At 51.9% G+C, this 21,847-nt stretch overlaps 1 protein-coding gene across 9 annotated transcripts in view; it reads left to right on the plus strand.

Moving 5' to 3' along the window:
• Nucleotides 1–21,847, plus strand: part of MSI2 (musashi RNA binding protein 2) — a 431,132-nt gene that overhangs the window by 370,517 nt on the left and 38,768 nt on the right. For 8 of the 9 annotated variants that reach the window (XR_010117987.1, XM_055256382.2, XM_063628454.1 and 5 more), the window contains one exon: nucleotides 2,454–2,528. Coding sequence is in view for 8 of the 9 variants with exons in the window: in XM_055256382.2 (XP_055112357.1) it covers nucleotides 2,454–2,528 (75 nt within the window). In the remaining variant the exon portion in view is untranslated. Of the gene's footprint in view, nucleotides 1–2,453; nucleotides 2,529–7,006; nucleotides 8,401–21,847 lie in introns of those variants that run through there. The other variant, XM_055256387.2, reaches the window with a different exon arrangement.

The following is a 21,847-nucleotide window of genomic DNA, read 5'->3' on the forward strand; positions in this document are numbered from 1 at the left end:
TTGGGCACGTCACTGTTGCAAGGGACCCACAGGGCTTTCTACAGGTGACAAGACTTAAGCTCCAAGAGAAAAAGGAAGACTCCTATCTTAAGTCAGGTTGCTGTCACAGATTACCATAGACGAGGTGGCTTATGAACAACAATTTATTTCTCACAGTTCTGGAGGCTGGGAAGTGAAGATCAAGGTGCTGGCTGATTCCGTATCCAGTGAGGGCCTGCTTCCTCATAGATGGCCCCTTCTAACCATGTCCTCACATGTTGGAAGGGGTGAGGGTCTCTCTGTGATCTCTTTGTTAAGGGCACATTCATGAGGGCTCCACCTCATGGCCTCATCACACCCCAAAGGCCCCACCTCCTAAGGCCATCACCTTGGGAATTAAGATTTCAACATAGAAATTTGGGGGAAACACATACATCAAATCATAACAACCCCCAAGGGCATAGTTGTGGGCCAGAGGCAGGACTGGAACCCAGGTCTCCTGACTTCAGACCCGTGAGTTTCTGCTCTAGGTCTGGTGGCAGAATCACTGATCCTGGGCAGATGCTACAACACCAACATCCACCAGGAAGTGAGGGACGGTGGAGCCCATCTCCAAGGCACAAAAGCTCTGAGTAGGCAGCAGGATGACAAGCAAACTCTGACTCCTGTTGCCAAGTGCAGGCAAAGTGGAATTTAGTAAGTGATCCTTTTCCGTTAGCCCTCACTTGCAGGGTCAGGAAGTGGTCAGTGTGATGTGTGAGAAGCCACTGAGCAGGTGGGTGATAAGACCCCAGAGCTGTGTGTAGGGATGTTTTTAAAGGGGTTGTGTAGAAGGGCAGAGACACCTGTGGAAAGTGTCACTGTTGCCCTCAATTGCTGGAGAGCCTGGAGGCTGTCATAAGTCCACCCATCAAAGTAATTGTTTGCCAGTGTTTTGATAACAAGCAACAGAAACAACCCTGGCTGCTGTAAGCAGCAAAGGAGATTATTAGAAGGAGCTTGGGCAGTGCTGGAGAATTGACAGGATGGCTGGAGAACAGGACTCAGAAAATAGGCAGGAACTGGGGGAGCTGGGTGGTCAGAGCCCCAGCCCTAACCAAGGGGACAACTCAGGAATGACCTGGTCAGGGGGCCACTGTTGCCAACACTGGATGCCAGATTCTGCTACTGACACCAGAATAAATTCGGAGCCAGTCCCTCCTCCTCTGCCCTACCAGCTCCAGAGGCAGATCCCAAGGAGGGCTTCCATCTGTCGAGCCCTGGTTCACGGGCCTGCCTGCCAGCCTCCAACCCCAGGAAGAGCCCTGAGGCCTTCTCAGCTTCTGTGATGGTGGGCGGGGGCTGAGGGGCATGGGGGGTGGCCTCTCTCCAAGACTTACACACAGGGAGAGGCTCAGGGGCTGGGCAGCCAAAAAAATGACCGCAGACATTCACCTCCAAGGTCAAAGCGAAAGTCATGTTCTTGGTGGTTGGGTGGCCGTGGTGGCATCTTAAGAGCATGGATGTGCTGAGGTTACATATACACTGAGTGGAGGGAGGCAGAGTGAGCCTGACCCATACGGCCTTCATTTAGCCTGAATCAGGCAGGGACGTGAAGAACGAAGTGGCCTGAGCAGCCACACTGACTCCCTGAGAGCTGAATGACACCTCACATCACTGGGGGTTAGTGACAGATCTGAGATGGTCACACCAGCCCCTGGACTTGCCAGCTGAGTTTCTTTGTCCCCAGTGGCCAGCCCAGTGGCAGTTTCTACAAGTATCTTTCAGTGAACCACCCACCCCCAGCTTGTCTGCTGAGACAGGGGTCTAGAAACCATACGCTTGCTGTGAAATGCCCATCCAGGCACGCGGCACGGGGCTCCCGAATTGGAGCTACACTTTGCGGTATGCGTCTTAACACACCCAGCCCCTCACCATTCTCCAAAGATCCTGGCACCTCCTTGGAGTGTCAAAACTGCAATGTGGGCCATGGCTCATCAGGTCCAGCGTTTTCCACAGGCCCAGGGTGAGCCCTGAGTTTGGCCGCTAAACTGTGACTCCTGAGTTCGCATGCTCTGTCTGGTGCCGGCTCTGTTGTCCACTGCCTTGGGAGGACGCATCACAAGGACTTTAATCTCCTACTGTCAATAGCTTTAAGGTAAAGTACATGCAGGGTAAGCTCTCCAAATGTCAGAGCAAGGCGCAGGCCTCGTGTTTGGTGCTGATGCATGGCATTTACTCTGAAGGTTCAGGAAAGTACATGGGCTTTGCAGGGTCTGGCTGCCCAAATACAGGTTAATTAGCAACAGCTGACAGCGCCCCCGGCCACGGGAGAGAGGTGACCCAGACTCTTGATAAAAAACCCTCATGGGAGACAAATTATTCTGTGAAGGAAAATAACTCAGGCTGTTCTCATTGCCACCCTCCGTGAGATTTTACCCCAGACCTGAGGCGGCTGTACTAACAGGACTCTGATCTTTCTCTTTGTGTTCAAGGATACCCCAACTTCGTGGCGACCTATGGCCGCGGCTACCCCGGATTTGCTCCTAGCTATGGCTATCAGTTCCCAGGTGAGTGGCTTGGTCTCCCAGGGCTTTGGAAGCACAAGAGGTGGGCTGCATTTGGGGGGAGGTGAGAGGACCCCTAAAGAGAATGCATTTCATACGTGCATCCACTTGAAAATGACCTATACATGATAAATTTCAAATCCACTGAAGTTCAAGGCCAGGTTGCAGCTCAGAGTTTCTGATTAACTCAGGTATAACTCACTGGTGCTGGGTATTTGAGAACGGCAGCTTTTAAAGGGAAAGCAGGAGAATGGAGGCAGGAGGCCTCTCTGTGCTCACCTCCTTTTTCTGAAGTCTCTTCCGGGTTTTTTCTCACTGGGGACTCAACTCTAGGCCCAGGGCTTCCTTTCACCCTCTACCACCCCTAGCCCGCCTCCCTGCTCCCTGTGTCCACCTGCCCAATGTTTGATGTCTCCCCACCCTTCCTTCCTTTCCTCCACTCCTCCTCCTCCTGCTCGGTCCTGACTGCTGTGGCTTCAGTGCCCTTCTGGGCTATGTTGATGTTGAGCTGCTGGGGGTTGGGGCTGCTGTCCATCCTGGGTGGGCTGTTTAGATTCTCCTTTCCCTCTGCGTGGGCATCAAGACTTGAGGCAGAGCCCACGGTGACGCCCGCCACACGCCAGGGCTGCTCCCCTCCAGCTCCAGGTAGCTGGCAGGCCTGGGACCTCACCTGGGAGAAGCAGCGAGGGGAAACATGGTCTAGTAGGGATGGGGTAGGGACAATGAAGGAAGCGATGTTTTACAGGGTGTGCTTTTCCCCAGCTTTTCTCAAATCTGGAGTACAGATAAGAATATATTGGGGTGTTTGGGGGTGTCCATGTGCAAAGGACAGCCGAGATTCCAGAGGAGGTGTTATGGACAGAGTCTTGTCCCCTGTGGGTTCTCTGCTGAGAAAGGAGGCTCCTTGGGGAGCTGGGCCGCAGGCAGAGTTTCACCCCTGCCTTGTCATCATGCCTAGACCTGGAGGTCTGGGAGTGTCAGGGTCTGAGATGAATTAGGAAGCAAAGGGAGTGAAGACGTGTCACTGGAAGATGGTGCCCCGACACTGATGACAGGAAGGCAGAGTGAGGGCTTGGACTGGTCTTTGCCTCAGACCGAGCATTGGGGTGGGAAAGGTGTAGTTGGGGAGATCAGGAGGCATTTGGGGGCACCTAGAGCCATGCTGTATGGCAGACAGATCCCTCAACCAGCGGTGGAAGCCCCAAGCTCTTGTCCTGGCTCCGACACCACCTGGCCAAGTGGCCATGGGCAGGTCACTCAGCTTCTTGGGCCTTACTTCTCTCTTTTGGAAAAGGGGGTCTGCGAGGAATGGTCTTTGGGGTCTGTGCGCCTCTCCGATTGTGTGGGTCAGAGGGTGCAGGGAAGGCAGGCACAGAAGCAGAGGTTCAAGATGGAGGAGTTTGAGTGCAGGTGGCTCCCCCACCAGTGTCCCCTTGGGCTGGGGTGGTTCCCCATCTGAGAGGGGCCTCAGCAAGGCTCCTCGGCCCGCACTAAGGAAGCCATCCCCAAAGATGCCCCCCAGCAGCAGGCTGCTTCAGGATGGCCACAGGCTCCCAGACCTGAAGGAAGGAAGGGCACATGCAAGAAGGACCACCACAAGAGAGGCCAGCACTCAACCAGCCACTGGCATTAGACTTTCCCATTTCCAGGCAGAGACCCCCACCAGGCACAGGCACAGAGGTAGAAACTCCTTCTGAAAGGGTCACACTACGCAAGGGGCAGGACCTGCATTTGGACCAGGCGGTCTGGGCCTTAACTGCCACCCTCCACCATCTCCCTAGCATCCATTTGTCTGGTACAATAACACTAGCCACAAGTAGCTACTAAAACTTACGTTTAAATTAAAGTTGGCTGGGTGCAGTGGCTAATGCCTGTAATCCCAGCACTTTGGGAGGCCAAGGTGGGAGGATCACTTGAGGTCAGGAGTTCGGGACCCACCTGGCCAACATGGTGAAACCCTGTCTCTACTGAAAATATAAAAATGAGCCGGGCGTGGTGCCAGGCGTCTATAATCCCAGCTACTCAGGAGGCTGAGGCAAGAGAATCACTTAAACCCAGGAGGCAGAGGTTGCAGTGAGCCGAGATCACACCACTATACTCCAGCCTGGACGACAGAGTGAGACTCTGTCTCAAAAATGAGAAGAAGAAGTAAAAAGAAAATTTCAGTTCCTTTAGAAACACTGACCATATTTCAGTGACTCAGTAACCATGTGTGGCAAGTGGCTATTGCCAGCACAGAATGTAGAACAGTCACCGTGGAAATTTCTTATGGGCTGGTGCTGTTCCAGTGCCTAAAGGAAGAGGGCTGTTATTTGGGGGGTGCATGGTCCACACACTTACACATGCGCACCACTCCTTCCTGGAGAGACCCGTGGGGTCAGCATCCCTGTGCTCCGTTCTCTGCCTGTCTTGCTCAGCCCAGAAGCTGGTGGCAGGTTCAAGGGGAGCTTTTCCTCTCACTTCCTCCCCTGGCTTCCCCTTCAGGGGATGACAGGCGCAAAGGCTCACGCATCTTGGCCCTCCAGGTGCAGCACTGATCTGTGCACTCAGCCTGCACAACCTGCTCCCCTCTGTAATCAGGCTGCCATTGCCCCTGAGTGTGATGCTAGTCCCAGGAGGACAGAGTTGAGGATCTTAACATGGAATCATTGGGGGAGGGCATCAATGTGGACCTCATGCTAAGGCCCCTGTCTCATCAGAGGGCCTGCCCCAGGGCCCCCATGAGCTGGCTCAGGAGACATCTGGTAGAACTCTGCCTCCAAGGCCTGCACCCCTGGGCCTGCCTCAGGCAAACGGACATGCAGCAGTGACCAGATTGAGGCTGGGCAGAGTGAGATACGGTCCCCTGAGTGCCCAGCCCTTCACCAAAGCCAAGACTTTGGGAACTTGGGGGGTTGGGCTGCAGGGAGGAGGATAGAGCGGGGTTGGAGTGTTTATGCCCAGGACCCATCTGTTTGTCATGGCCACAGCCCCTGCAGCTTAATACAATCAGGTGGGTTTGAATGGGACAGAAATCAGGCATTACAATGTACAGACAGCAGCTTCCTGACCTTTGGGAGTTAGCTGCCCTGTTCTCAACCATCAAACTTTTATTTTTCCATCCTTCCCACCTTCCCACTCACTATGGAAGCCTCTTGATTCTCTTAACTAATGGCCAGAAAGGGGCCATCAGTGGCCACAAGAGTAAGGCTGCCTGCTCTCAGGGAGGGCAAGAGTGAAGTGGCCCTGAACTGAGAAGGGTGGCCCCATGGCTGGGGCTGCCCACCCCACTCATCTGAGGAGCCAGGCTGGGGTCGGAGTCTATTCCCCTCCTAACGCCCTCCCAAAGAATATGCTCCTTATGGAGTGTTGTGTCTGTGCTTATCCCAGATGCCTCCCCAAGCAGCCAAGTGTTTCCAGACACAAAGCCTAGGTAGGTCCATGTGTCATTCCAGTCAAGAGCGCAGGGAGTAGCTGAGCCCCTCTAGAACCAAACTTGATGCCTGCTGGAGCCACAGCCTCAGCTACAGAGAAGCTTTGGGATGCCCTGACTTCCGTCTGTCACCTCATGCCAATAAGGAAAGTTTCGAGTGGATCTGGCTGAGGCGGCTGGGGTACAGAAGGGGGACCCAGAGATGGGGCAGCCCAGCCCTCTGCCCTCTCCTCGTCCCCATCAGGTAGATTCTGCGGACCCCTGCCATGCCCCAGGGATCCTGTGACTTCGTGACATTGCACAGCAGTCATGTCACCTCCCAACTGTCCTGATGTTTTCTTTGTGGTCTTTCTTTTCAGTGTCCTCACTGTATGCCCACTTTATCCACTTCCCACCTCCGGTCTCCCTGACGCTGTGCGTGGATCCCGGACCTCACCCAGCCCCTTTCTGAGTCCCCCTAGCAGGGCCGTGCCAGACAGCTAGCTGGGAGAAATGAAAGCATGCCCAGGTCCTAGAGAGCTCTGAGCCTCTTCTTCCTGGCTGTTCTCACTCATAAACCAGGTAGCCTGGGTCCCCTTTCAGGAAGATGCAATCTGATCCCCTTTTTGAAGGGTCCTCCTTTCCACCTGGACTTACCCTTTCTATGAACATCCATCTCATCTGGTTGGGGATGCAGATATCACTCTTAGTAGAGCCTCATTCTCGCCATGTGACGTGGGGCTGCAGGGGCCTTCCTGGGCCACACAGCTGGTGGCAAGTGGCACCTGGCTGTGCCCATCTTCAGAATTCTATGAGAATAGATATAATGTTCCTAGAGAAGGCTAGACACTGGATAGTTTTTAGAGTGGGGAGTACTTCTTTTCTAGAAAGGCTGGGTGGTGACCAACCACTCTGGGAACAGCTCCTTCTTCCCACATCCAGGTGTCCACCCCGGCCCAGAACTTGGATCAGGACCCGGTCTTGAATTATGGGTTGTGATCAGGGATCTCCCCTGCTTCCTCTCTTTTCCCCACTCTGGACTTCTCATTTCAGTTTAATCTGTTAATTTCTGTCTTATTTCACTTTGCAGACTATTTGCCGATTTCACAAGACATAATTTTTATCAACTAGCTCTTAAGAGAGGCATAGCAAAGTGGGGTTTGCTACCATTTCTAGAGAGAGAGGACACAGTCCCGGCCTGGGCCGCCCCCGCTCCCGTCAGTGCTCACTGAAAGTCTGTCTTAGCTGCCTGTTTGAATGAATGTTCTTTTTCTCATTTTTAATTCTTGGACTCGTGTCCTCATTGCTTCACTCAATTAAAAAAAAAAGTTATTCTCCAGTCCCCTCCCACTTTTCTTCTTGTATGCATTGTGACCGACCCCACTTCTTCAGAATGTAACGGGGCCAGAGGGAAACTTCTCACAAACTTCGTAGAGCCTCCTCAGGGGAAACTAGGAAGAAGACATCAAATGTTTTTAAGTCATGACCAAACAGGCTTGTTGGGGACATATCACGGGGTGAGCTTTGAAGTGCTGGTGGTCCAGAGGGGTTGCAGATACGTGACTTGGAACACCTGTGTCTTACGATGGACAGCGATAAAGGTGAACACACAGAGACAGACTATTCTCTAAGAATGTGAAAAATCTAATCTGGAAGAGGAGCTATATAAACACTATCTGACTGTCTTTGTCTTTTGGGGCCAGTGGCTGTTGCCATAATCACAAGCCTGTCTGTCTTCGAGAAGGGACAGTGGAGTCACCCAGGTGCTACCACATGGCAGGCACGGTGGGCACCGATCCACAGTGGGCCCCGCCTTCCCCAGCTCACCTCCCTGCCCGTGCTGGCCTGGCCTTGCCTGCTGGCACCATTGGAGTAGGAGGGGGTGGAACACAGGGGGCCCATCCTGATCAGGCCCCATCTCAAGGCTGGCACTCCTGCCCATCACCTTTAGAAGGATCTTTTCCCATGGCTTGACTCCCTCCATTTCCCTGACTGAAATACACCCACTCTCTTGGATTAATGACGTACCACTCAGTTGGACCCTCAAGAGTCACCGCTTTGTCTGTGCTGGTAGTTTGTGAGAAGTGACCCGTGCGCTTCCATTTGATGCATTTGTTGTGAGTGAATCCATACATTTGAATGTCATTGTCCTTGAGACCCTACATGTGCAGATTGGTTCATCTCATTAAAGATGCTTGATGTAATAATTGGTTAGTTTCCTTTTATTTTCCTGCAGGCTTTTCCATGAGTATTATTTTTTTCAAAGAACAAATCTGTATGGCTTTTCTCCCCCTCCATATTTTGTTTTGCTATGAATTGCTTCGCTTTGGTGAACTTGTTCTAGTATGCTTGCCTCACAAACGTTTTAGCCATTGTGAATTTTCTTCATCTCTGTAAATAGTTCATCTGTGCTTCTCCCCGATGACGTTTTATTTTTTTCCCCTGTAAGCAACTGAGGTAGAAAAATAAATTGTTTACCATGGACATGCTGTGTGCTGCTGTCTCTTAGCCTGACAGTGTCCTGTTCTCGCTCCGGGGGAGGTGAATGCACTGAATAACCAGCACCGATGACAGCCTAGTGCAGTTTCTAAAAGCATGTGAACTCCCCCTGGCTGCCGCCTGTTCCCAGCCCTCCCTGCTTCCTGGCATCCCCTGTACTTGCTTGAGGTGGTCTGTCCTTGAGCAGAGTGGCAGAGCATCTGCATGCACCAGCTGCACAGTATCGCCCCGATGCTCCTTCCCCTGCCATGGCTCCCCTCTCAAGTGAAAATGCCACACACATCTGGAGCCCCTCACATCTGTGCACTAGGTATGCGCGCAGTCTCACCCTCGCGCACACGGGCCTGTGTGTGGTTGTGCACGTGGCCTGCTTTCCTGACTCCCCAGAGCACTGCAGGTGGAGGAGGCACCAGTGTACGGTGGGAATGTTCTTGAATATGAAGCCGGAGGACCTGGTTTCCAGGTCCCACTTGGCCACTTAGTAGCCATGTGGCCTTGAGCAAGTCATATACCCCTCCAAGCCCTGAAGATAATGAAAGTGCCTAGTTAATTGAGTTGTTACAATTAAGGGATAACATGTGCACGAATGTGCCTTGTAAGTTGGTAAATGCTATAAAATTGGAAGTTTTAGAAATAGTGGGCACTGATGTTCTTACTAAGTCAGCTCTCCAGAGTGGTTTTCCCATTTTTATCCCCCATGATGGATCTGTCATCAGTGAAAGGAATGATACAGGATTCCTACGTGAAGCTAGAGACTTGCTAGGACTTCCTCCCCACCCTCACGTCCCATCCTTTCTCTTCCCTCCTCCCCCATTTTGCTATCACCAGGTACTGAAATAGGTACCAGACATCTGGACATGAATAAGACTGACTCCTTCAGATGCTCTTGGGCTAGCCAAAGGAGAGAGAAGCAGTGATAAGACCAATTGAACATCATGAGACAGGCACTTCACTAGAGAGAGGGAAGCTCTGGCCAGGTGTAACGGCTCACGCCTATCATCCCAACACTTTGGGGAGGTCAAGGCGGGTGGATTGCCTGAGGTCAGGAGTTCAAGACCAGCCTAGCTAACGTGGTGTAACCCCATCTCTACTAAAAATACAAAAAATCGCCCAGTGTGGTGGCGGGCACCTGTAGTCCCAGCTACTTGGGAGGCTGAGGCAGGAGAATCGCTTGAGCCTGGGAGGTGGAGGTTGCAGTGAGCCGAGGTTGCACGGTTGCACTCCAGCCTGGGTGACAGAGTGAGACTCTGTCTCAAAAAAAAAAAAAAAGAGAGAGAAGCTGTCTATGCTGTAAGGGTGCAAGGGTGGGCTGCTTGCCCAGAGTGCCCTCTAGAGAAGGTGACACCAGAACTGGGTCTCAAAAAGCCAAATAGAATTAGCCAGGTAAAGAAGGAAAGGAAGTATATCCCAGACAGAGAAATGACATGCTTAGACATTGAATCAGATAGTTTTAAGAAAGAAGAGAAACACAAAAGTAATAAAACACAAAATAATAATGGACTAAACAAAATAAGAACTCATTTATCTCTCATGTAAAAGAAGCCTGGATGTGGCTCCATAATACTCATGGTCTGGGTTTCTTCTCTAATCTCATTCTATTCTCTTCAGCATAAGACTCCACCTCATAGTCTAAGAAGGCTGCTCAAACTCCAGCCATCACATATTCATCCCAGAAGAATATATCTCTTCCCTTTAATAATGCTTCCTGTAAGTCATGCAGGACATTTTGCTTAGATCCCATTGGTCAGAAGTTGGTCACATGATCAGTTTCAGCTGCCTGGAAACCTCAGAGGTGTCTTTTTTCCAGGTAGCCATGTGCTCAGATAAAAATAAAGGATTTTGGTACTAAAAAAGAAGAGTGGGACGGCTACTAGTAGACACTTAGCAATTTCTGCTACATACCCAAGAGAGGAGACATTGGTGGTGCCAGGGCTTGTGAGTAGTTCAGTGCACAGGGAGCTTGCAGAAGCATCTTGGGTGGGAGGAGAACTACAAGGCTGGAGCCATGGTGGGCCTCCTGAGTCAAGTTTAGGAAGTTAAATTTGATCCCCAAAGCACGTGAAGTACTTGGAGATGATTTCACATAGAGAAGTGATGTGGTCGAACTTACATAGCGAGTCAGAGGAGTTTGGAGAAGTGGGGTCCATGAGGGTGAGTCTGGAGGATTGTCCCTTCTCTCTGCACCCCATCTCCTCTCTGCCTCATCCTCTCTTGGCTCCATCCCTCTCTCCCTGCCTGGGGCTGGCTGGTGGTTCTTTGAGCCCTGCAGTTCTATGCAGTTCTATGGCCCTAACCGCCAAAAGGCCTCTGGGCCGATATTTTGGCAACCAATAGTAGCCTCAGCCACAGAGCACTCGGGGTGGCCAGGAGGCCAAGCTAACATGTCATGGCTTGGTGCCGAAGCCTCCCTCCCAGGATACTGTGTGCAAACGGCAGGGGCAGCGCAGCTGCCCAGGCAGGGAGACCCTTTCCCAGCCTGCTGAGCTTGAACTCGGGATATAAAAGTGCCAGTTTGTGCTCCTACCTCTTCAGCAACGGAAAACAGGTTTGCTCTCGGGTGCTGATGCTGACTGATGAGCACTGACTTCAGAATGATGTTGAGGCCAAGTCCTAGCTCAGCAGAAAGGACGGCTGTGATTAGCGATGTGGCCAATTGCTGCACCAGGAAGGACTCACGGCCTGTCTGCCATGTAGCTTGCCTTCTGTATTCCTGTCCAATGATGGTTCTTCGGTGCCAGGTGATTTTCCATCACTCTAAAAGATACGCGGGAGAGTGGGGAGGGTTGGTGTCTGAGGAGAGGCATATGCTGGCTCAGGGCTATCCTGTTCCCCTGGAGGGAAGCCGCTGTAGTCCATTGTCTGTAGGGCCTGCTTGCAAGGTAAGCTTCGGTCAAGTCATCAGGTCTTTGAGCAAAGGCAGAGGCTTGTGGTCTGTCTTAGCCTGAGGGGTAGGGGTAGGGCTTGGATGTGGAAATCAGAGTGAAGGGAGTCCAAGTTCTCAGGAGGTGGAGGAGCTGGCGTAAGCAAGGTGACCGAGAGAGAAGCCTTGGCCATAGGCAAGGGGCTGCATCCTGAACCTGCTGTCACCCACCTGCCAGATCTGTCTGGTCATTGACATTTTGCAAAACATTCAAAAATGCTGCAGCTGCCATGCTCAAGGCCTAGGACCCTAGCTGGGAGTGGTAACCTGGGCCACCGGGGGGAGCAACTTCAGAGCCCTTCCATCCACCCCCTCCTCTAGCCCACCCAAGTGGCAGAGACCTCTGTGGTCAGTCCCCACTCAGGAGAGGCGAGACCCCGGGGTGCACTCAGGGAGCTGCTTCCTGCCTTGGCATCTCCTGTGTCCTGCTCTTTCTGGCCTAGTTCAGTGAGAGCACAGAGCCCCCCTCCCCAGGCTCTGTAATCTTGTCTGCAGAGGCGATTCCAGGCTTGCCTGGATGGCCCCTCATTTTCCTGTAAGTTGAAACTCCCTCTTTCCTCCTGCTTAAGTTTTTAAGGGGCTCTTTCCTCATCTCCTGCCCCAGAAATGCCCTCAATGGGACCCCTGACACCCTCAGGCTCTGCCTGGGGCAGTGCTTCTGGTTGGCTTCCAGAATGGAGCCCAACCAGTGAGCAATGGCTGATTTCTTGCTAGTAGGGAAACAGATCTTGAAATATCAAGACGGGCTAGTCGGTTTCCCACGTAGGCTGCCATAAGCATGGACTCATGCGTCCAGGGACCCCAGCTAAATATTGTAGCACTGTAAACAGAAATGCTCCCTGTCAAGAAAAGCCCTCCTGACACAGCAGCCCCCACACATCTGTCTCATCACCAGCCCTCTAATCTGAACATCCCTTCAGCCCTCGAGCCTCGTCTCTAGGGATTAGCCCTTCCCCGATTAGATCCACAGCCAGATTTCGAATCACAAGCCAGCTCCCTCATGGCCAGCCCACTCCTGCGCCACCTGTCCGTCCCTATGTATACTTGGGGCTTATCCTCTCATTTGAATATTAAAGGCAAGCTCAGTCAGGAAAGCATGTCTGCTGCTTCAAAAGAAGACAGAGAAGTAAAATTCAGTGGCACACCCCAAACCCAGACCGGCCGCGGCACGAGGCTCGTCGGGGCTGTGGATATGTTGCCACGTTCCTCCCTCGGCGTGGAAAATCAGGAGTTGACTCTATTCCCAGATGAAAGCAGAGCACGGTGCCTAATAGGCACTTAATAAACGTTTGCAGAAATGAATTGGAGCAATCTGAATTGACGAGAATTGTGGGTTTCACTTTCGATCAGCTTTCTGTGCCTCTTGAAGCTCCTCTGCATAAATAAAGGGAAATGTGACTAAGTGAGCGCTCGGCTCCCCATGGCAAAGCCCAGAGCCCCGTGTCCTCAGGCAGGAAGCCAGGATACTGAGTTCTTGCCCTTAGCTTGCCAGGAAAATAAGGCCATCTCTAGGCCTCGGTTTCCCCATCTATCAAATCGGGCTATTGATCCTTCCTCACAGGTTGTTGAGAGAGTTAGTGGGACCGAGAATGATCTAGTGCTTTAGAAAAGGTTAGTGTCATGACCAAGGAGGGCAGCCCAGCCCAAGGAGCAGAGGGCCCCACTAGCTATGGCAGGATGGCAGCAGCTACAGTGAGGGAGGCTGCAGGTGACCCTACACCTCGTCCTCTGTGGACTGAGGCCCCGTGCCCACCAGATCTCATTTTCCCCCACTCCCCACCTGCTTAGGTCTCTGTGCCACCAGCCTTATAAAGTCCCCATTAAGTCTGCTAGCAGGAACTTAATCACCTTTCTTCAAGCCCTTCAGTTTTCATTTCCATCAGCAAAAACAAGTGAAAGGCTGCAACTTAAAAAACAAAGCAACAACAAAAAACAGAAAATTACTCAGCATGTGAAATTCTAGGCAAAGGGCAGTACCAGGCCTGAGGTTCGGGTAGCTGGTGCCTTCTGGCAGCCAAGGACAAAGCAGAAGGCAAAGATGTGTCCCCCAACCCCTCCTCTCCAGGCTGAAAGGAATCCTGCACAGAGACTTTTTTGCAGACCCCAGGTCAGCTTGTATCCCCTGCCCCTGAGAGACCCCAGCCAGCTGGGTCACTGCCTCTGCTCTCTGTCTCTTCAGCTGGGGCAAAGGCACATTCTCTGCAGAGAGCTGGAGACAGTCATCAGCACCCGACCCGAGACAGGGCCTCCTGGGGCACAAGTTGCTGAGCAAGGGTGCAAGGAATTCAGAGCCTGAAGGAGCATCCCACGTGCGGCCAGATGTGTTCCTGAGTGATTGGAGCAGCTGCACAGGGTACAGAGGGAGCCGTTGACTCTGCTGGACAGCCTTCAGGAAGGGGCAAAAACTTAGTCCATTCTGGTGACTGTAATAGAACACCATAGACTGAGTTGCTTATAAACAACATAAATTGGCCAGGCACAGTGGCTCACTCCTGTGATCCCAACACATTGGGAGGCCAAGGTGGGAGGATTGCTTGAGGCCAGGAGTTTGAGACCAGCCTGGGCAACATAGTGAGACTGTGTCTCAACAAAATATTTAAAAAATTAGCCAGGCACGGGGGCACACAGCTGAAATCCCAGCTACTTGGGAGGCTGAGGCGGAAGGATCACTTGACCCCAGAAGTTCAGGGTTATAGTGAGCTGTGACTGTGCCACTGCATTCCAGCCTGGGTGACAGAATGAGACCCTGTCTCAAAAAAAGAAAACATAAAGTTATATTTCTCACAGTTCTGGGGGCTGGGAAGTCTAAGATCAAGGTACCAGCAGATTGGACATCTGGTGAGGACCACTTCCTGGTTCGTAGACTGCCATTTTCTTGCTCTGTCCTTACATGGTCAAAGAGGTGGCCAGCTCTCTGGGGTCTCTTTTATAAGGGCGCTAATCCCGATCATGAGGACTCCACCCTCATGACCTAATCACCTTCCAAAGGCCGCACCTCCTAATATCATCACCTTGAGAGCGAGGATGTCAACATATACATTTTGGCAGGGACATAAACATTCAGACCATAGCGGGCAACATCCGAGCCGAGTTTTGGAGCACACACAGAAGTTCGCCAGGCAGATGATGAGGGAGGGTATTCCACCTCGAGGGCCAGCAGGAGGCCCAAACGCATGATGTGTCTTCCCTCCCTCGCATTCCTGCCTCCATGGATTCCCCTTCTGGGCAGAGACTGTCCTAGTACTTGGGCTGAGACAGCTGGACAACAGGTTTTGGCACTGGGAAGCCAGTGCCACTCTTCTCAGACCCAGGGAATCCCGGACACATGCTTTGTGAGCCAGGGATGCTGACCCCACCTGTGCCATAGAAGGCTGTTCCCCTGCTGGGGCCTTTATGCATATGGCTGTGCAGCCCCAGTGGGCTCTGGATGCCAGCTGGCCAGGGCTGGCTGCCTTTGAGGTGGGAAAGGAAGAGGCAAGTTTAGCCTCCTGTTCCTTCCACTGAGGCCCTGCTGCCCCACCCTGAGTCTGGGCAGGTGCTTGGCTGCCCCCAGGGCACTCCTGGTTTTGCAGGGAAAGGTCTGAGGCCAGCCTCACAGTTCCCTTAGTGGTACGTGCTTAGGGATTCTACGGGCTTTCTCCTGAACCCCAGGACCAGCTTTGAAGGTGCTGGGATTCAGGTAAGGCCAGGAGCGCCTCTCCCCATCCCCCTGTGTCTGTCCTGCCTCCTCCACCCATCCATCTCTCCATCCTTCCTTTAGGTGTTTAGCATATAGTCACCAAGCACTATGTCACAGGCCCTGCCCTGGATGCGGGGGACACAGTGGTGAATGAGAGGTGGGCCTCTGCCTGCTCGTTGGGAACAGAGCAGCAAACAGGATTCCACTCTGGCGGAAGGACCCAGGAAGGCTCCTCTGGTCCAGCCCCTCCTAGAGGAGGTGGGGGGAGCTGGACAAGACCCTGTTTCGAGGGCAGCACATCAGGGCAGGAGGGCACTGGGAACCATCAGTCCAGCTGACCAGCACAAGCACTGGGGCTCCAGGCTCCACATTCATGCCTGTGGTGACCACCTCACAGGGCGATGGCCACCCCAGCTGCTTCTCCCTGGCCCTCCACAAGCTCTTGCCTGCTGCTGTCAGATTAACCCGCCAGAGTTAAGCTTGCACTTCAGATAAGACATACCCCATCACTCACAAGCGAATTATCAATGTTATCTATTAAAGCCCTTTGGATGCAAAATGCCATGTAAATTAATAGGATTTTAGAATAGGAAGGCACCAAAGGGACTTCTCAGCTCCGCTACAGTTATTACCTTGGGCAATAATAATAAAAATAGAAATAAATGTTATTATTCCACTTACCAAGCAACAGATAACTGTGCTGAGCGCCCAACGCCGTCATCTCACTGAATCACTGATCTTCACTGCGGCCCTAGGAGGAGGTATCATTAACTGGGTTTTACAGAGCAGGAAAAGGAGGCAGAGAGGGAAGTTACGTAACTTGTCTTGGGTCCAACAACTAGTAAGTGTGGGGAATGGGATTTTAACCACCGTTGTGTACTATTTTATTTAACCTCTCTGGACCTAGAATTCTTCATCTATTAAATGGGAATAGTAATGTCTTCCTTGTAGTGTCGTAGCAAGGACTCACTGAGATGATGCAGGGACGCTCTGTGGCCATGAAAAGTGCTCAGATGGTGGCTGCTATTGTGTTATCATTAGTGTAATGACTATTTTCTCATCATCAAAGCCAAGCTCTTCCATTTTACAGGTGAGGAAAGTAAGTAAGGAATAGAGAAGGCCGTCCTCCCATCCACCTTTTCAACAAGGGCGAGAGTGTAGCGGTATAAACTACTGGCTGTTGACATTTTTAGATATTTCTGTACTAGCTGGTAAACGGCTGCTGCCCTGAGCCAAAGTGCCTCCCTCCGATGCTGGGCTCTCCCCTGAGACCCCCTGACTGCTCCACAGTCTACCAGTAAAAGGGTTGGTGCCCAGCATGGCAGTGTCTGCCCTTCAGCATCTGAAACATCGTCACTCAGGAGACAAAAGTGGTGGAGCATCGAGGGGAGGGAATTTAAGATCACAGATGTTCATCTACTCACTGAGCTAGTGATGGGACCAAGGTAGGAAACCTGGAGTTTTTCAGCAAAAAAAAGTCGGAGCACTCAAGGCTTGAGCGTTTGCTGTCCCGGTCGGCAGAGGTGAGGGCCACTGGATTGGGGTTTAGGATCCGGCTGTGGTGGATTCACTGAAAAAGCCCATATGATATGAAGCTGGGGAGAAAGCAGGCATGGAGAAGGAACCCAAAGAGACTGTAAGATTTCAGAGTCTCAGCAAGAGACCCTGTTGGAAGGAAGCAAAACTGTGACTCTCTCTGGCAGGTGGGTGTCTGAAGTTTTGGGTACAGGGAGAAGTGTAAAAAGCATCGGAACAGGGAACTCTGGAAGGATCAATGGTCAGAACATTCATAGTTTGTCCTGACACCCATTGGTGGTAGATGAGAGAGTGGCTCAGAAGCAGAAATTGCCATTGTTATGAGAAGTTAGGGAAGAGGAGGGTGTGATTGGGAAGAAAAACTCTCAAGATAGTTTGTTGATGCCTCTTTTGAAGCTAGAATCCCTTCACTTTGAAGGTCTCAGTCTGGGTCTCAGAAAGACAGGCAGACAGATGTTTGTTCTGTGGGGAAGTAGGTGTCCCTGGCCTATTGAGGAGCCACAGGCTGCTGGCACAGGGTAGCAAGGGCTGGCTTTGGAATGAACTCCATGTGGACATTCTCTCCCTTAAAGTCCTGCTGGCCAGACAGCGACGCTGAACCAAGTGTCCTTGTGGGGCTGGGGGCCGGCGTCAGAGCCCTTGTAATGTGTCAGCCATTCCTGATGCTAGCTGTCTGGCCAGCACTGCAGCAAAATGCACATCATCCCCAAGACCCTGGATGGTCAGGCCAATGATGCCTGAGGCTGGAGCTCTCTAGGGCCTCTGAAGTCAGGGATCTGTCCCCTGCCTCCACGTCAATGGGTAGTAACTAGAGAGAATTACCTGTGTCTTGGTCATGTGTCCAGGGCCCAGCTCAGTAGTTTTTTTTAACTGAATTGAGTCAAAGTGGTGAGACCTTTTGGGGGTAGGTCAAGATCATAGCTATGGCAATACCTCCATTTTCTTTCTCTCTTGCCACTTGATCTTGGAGAAAAGGATTCATTGGAATGGCCACTCCTACACTCCCATCTTTGAGGACTGAGTCTTCTGAGTGCTGTCTCTATCTTCAAGTGGCATTTGGTGTAGCCACGCCCAGGTCCTTGAGCTCAGCTAGAAGACCCTAGAGCAGACACAGCCAATGCCTGGTTCCAAGCTAGAGGGGTCCAAAGCACAGGTCCCCCACCTTCTTCCTGGAAGAGTTAGCCACGGCCTCCTTTAGCCCAGGCCCAGCTTACCATTAGCCAGTTGTATCTCCTTGAGCAGTTGATCTGTGTGCAGCCTGTCCTGGGACCCCAGTCCTATACATAGAGCCCCTTTGCTGTCCACAGCTAGCAAATCTAAGCTCCATGAGGGCAGAGACTGTGTGTTGTTCACTGCTATGATTCCAGTGCTTAGAACTGAGCTTGGCCTGTAGCAGGCACTCAGTATTTACTGGGAGGCCACAGGGCTAAGAATGGGTCTTGAGTTATCAGTTCTGCTGCAGCTCACTGCGGAAGTTCTGGGTGAGTGCAGGTACTGAATGCTAGGCCCCAGCCCTCTTTGGGGAGTGATTCAGGGGTAGAACGGGCCCAGGGAGAAGGATACTGGGCCAGAAGTCCCCAGATAGAGCTTTCTGCTTCCTGCCCCCTGAGAGAGTCGCAGGACACAGACTACCTACTGCAGTGTTCTGAGCTCCAGCTGCAAGTCGGAATCCCCAGGAGAGCTTTGGCAGTTTCTGTTGCCCTGGTTGCACCACAGACAGATTATATCAGAATCTCTGGAGGTAGGGCCCAGGTTGTATTTTTCAAGCTCCACAGGGGATTTCTGGGTGCAGCCCAGGTTGAAAAGGTACCCTACTGGAAGAGGGGAGGCAGGAGGAATTTCCGTGGAATTCGGCTGTGGGCCTGGAACACCCCCTAGGGGTGGGATGAAAATGCCCCCTCTCAGAGAGACTGGGGGCAGGCGTGAGCTCTCCCTCCGCAGCCCGAGACGCCACGTTCTGTTGTGGAGAGAGTTTGAGATTGAGACCAAAGCCTATTCTCGAGCTGCAGAATCTGTTTGCCAAAAACAAGATCCAGTGTTGCGAAGGGCCCTGCTGTGGGTGGGCGGGGAAAGGTCTCTCCCTGTTCCTGGTCCTCTGCTGTGTCAGTGGGGTGGGACAGGTGCTCCACTGTGTTTCCTGAGTGCTTCCCAGTTGCAGGGAACCTGCGGGCAGACACACACCTTCTCTGTTTCATAATGGACCATTCGGGGCCAGTGATGCATATTACAGCTCCTGGCTGGGCCCCCTGGTTCCGCACTTGCCTCTTCTGAGAATTTCTTTGTTGCTTCCCAAGGGTGCCGCCTAACTTCTATTTTATGCTTCCACAAACCCATTCACCCGGTCAGAGGTGTCCTGACAGAAACACTTTCTGAAACTTCAGCGAAGGTTCGACATTGCGATGCACCTTCCTTTTAGTCCTATCCCTCTGAAGAGTTACATACATATCTTTTTTAAAATCAAGCTAAACAGCAATTGTATTAAACGTTATCTGGGGCACTTTTGTGCCATCCCTGTGTTTTAGGAACTAACACCCTTAGGGCTCTTGACCACAGGACCTCTCTCCTTTAGGCAACAGGACCAACCTGAGCCGCCAACCTCTCACCCTTCCCAGCAGACAGGCCTGGCCTTCGCATTTGGCCCCTCTCCAGAGGGACAGATGACAGGTTCCACGTGCCTGTCATTTTCCCAGCTGCAGCTGAGGGCGAGGCATTTCTAGGACATACACTCACTCCCCAGCACCCCCTTCCCCAACCAGCAGCCGCAACCTTCTCTGTCTAGGGGTCCCCATGGGAGTGATGTGTTGGTACCCTTGGGAATGTCAGGCTTTCTCCCAAAAATATGTGTTTAAAACAGATTCCTATTTTAAATGCCAAGGACGCCAGGGTAAGTTTTTTTTTTTTTTTTTTCCAAATGGAAATACATCTTCCTTCAAATCAAAATGTGACAATCTGATCATGTAAGTGTGTCCCTTTGGTTATCAATTGTTCCTCCCCTTTGCACCCCTCTCTTCTGATCTGAGGCCCTTGGTCCTCCCACTCCAAACATGTGCCATCCACCTTTTTTCCACTCTTGCCCCTTTGCAGCCTCCAGCCACTGTCTTTCTCTGCACAGAAGTCAGGGCTGTGGATTTCCTTGAAAAGAACCAGCCCTGTCGCATCAGGCTGGTCTGCCCAGGAGGTGGGAGCATCCTGGGCCAGCCAGGATGACAGATGGCGGTGTTTCCAAACTCTCATAGGACATGTTTCCTACATTCTGGGTGACAGTTTCTTCTTTTGGTTGCTTATTTTTTAGTGTTTGGATTCGGTGAAGCAACATTGGGTTTAGCCAAGAACGTTTGAACCATCTATAGAAATTGCTGCTGGAGAGATGCAGGCGTGCTGGGGAAGGGGGTGGAGAGTGCTTTAAGTAAGCACAACATAGGAAAAATTGTTTCATAATGGACCATTCGGGGCCAGTGAGGCATATTACGAGAGAGTCTTTTATAAAGATTCCCCTTAATCACACCTATTGGAGCCAGAAGGAGCCTCAGAATTCTCTCATCTCCTCCTTTGAGAGAGGCACAGAGAGGCCACTGACTCATCCAAGGTCACAGAAATAAGTAGCAACTGGGCCAGAACCATACCCCAGGCAGTCCACTCCCAGACCAGTATCTTCTCAGACCAAGAAGGGGAGAGGAGGCAAAGAAAAGGGTTCATGACGTAATACTCCCCAGCCCATGGGACAGAGGGCAGTATGCTTTCAGTGGTAACTAAAAACGAAGACCCCAAAGCTTTCTCTAAATCAAGGGTTCTCTGCCTACACTGTGCATCAGAATCATCTGGAAGGCCTTTAAAAGACACAGAGACCCGTGTCCCACTCGATTCTGTGGGCAGGGTTGGGGCCAGGGTTAAAGCTCCTCCAGGCTGGACTGAGACCACTGCACTGAGTGGAGACATCGCATTGGCTCTCACAGGGGACCAGCCACAAGAGTTAGCGCCACCCCTGTATTCTCAGGAGCCCCTTTGCTTCTGCAAAGTGGAGGGACTGGCAGACTGAAGATGTGTGCCACAAATTTACTTTTTTACAACCTTGGGCTGTACACTGGGGTCATCTGGGAAGTTTTTTTGTTTTTTGTTTTTTGTGTTTTTTTTTTTGAGACAGAATCTGGCTCTGTCACCCAGGCTGGAGTCTAGTGGCGCAACGTTGGCTCACTGCAACCTCCGCCTCCTGGGTTCAAGTGATTGTCGTGCCTCAGTCTCCTGAGCAGCTGGGATTAAAGGTGCCCACCACCACGCCTGGCGAGCTTTTTTTTTTAATTTTTAGTACAGACAGGGTTTCACCAGGTTGGCCAGGCTGGTCAGGACTCCTGACCTCAGGTAGTCCTCCCGCCTCAGTCTCCCAAAGGCATGAGACACCATGCCTGGCCCTGGGAAGCTTTTACCCAGTGCCAAGGCTGCTCGGCAGACCAAGTAATCAGAATCGCAGGGGTGGGACCCAAAAGTCTGCGTTTGTTAAAGCTTCCCAGGTGGGTCCAGTGAGCAACCAGGGTTGAAAATCAGCACCCGTACAGAGCAGGGTGCTCCCATTTGTCATAGCTGTGTCCCATCTGCTGGATGAATCATGCCCCTGGACCCCTCCAGGGGTGTTGCTTGTGCCCCCACTGGGGTGGAGGATCGTGGGACTAGGGAGGCTGCTTCTTGTAGGTAGTGCTGCCTTTCAGCTGCAGTTTACCCAGAGCAGTGACTCCCAGCCCATACCCTCATCCACTGTATCAGAGCATCCTGACCATCATCAACTGATGCTCATTGACAGTCTTCTGTGGGGAAGACTCTGGGCTAGGTCCTAAGTGGGACATGTGACTGAGTCCCTGCCCTAGAAGAGTTTGTCACCCAGCAAGAGAAATAAGATATACACACAAAAATAACTGTGCTTAGGTAAGGAAGAAGCTGGTAAGTGCCAGAGAAGCAATAAAAAGTGTGGTATCATATTATCCTCGAAAAATCCCCAAAACCCAAAAGTACCATTGACTTCTAATTTGCACTAGATCATCACAACTCCAAAAAGTCCAGCAAAGTGTCTCATCCACTGTCAGCAGGTTGGTGACATCTTTCACTTAGATGAGTCACTAACCCCAGAGCTGTGTTAGCATCAACCTCAGAGGAGTTGGGTTTATCATCCTCCTCCCCGCAGACAAGCTCAAGCAGGGTCTGAGATGAAGAGACTTTAGAGGTCGTCTTGCCCAACCTCCCTGCAACAGAGAAAAGTTACATAGGGCCCAAAAAAGTGAAGTGTCGTGTCCAATTGCACAGCAAAGCAG

Source organism: Symphalangus syndactylus, chromosome 20, assembly GCF_028878055.3.
Source record: "Symphalangus syndactylus isolate Jambi chromosome 20, NHGRI_mSymSyn1-v2.1_pri, whole genome shotgun sequence".
NCBI classification, from domain to species: domain Eukaryota; kingdom Metazoa; phylum Chordata; class Mammalia; order Primates; family Hylobatidae; genus Symphalangus; species Symphalangus syndactylus.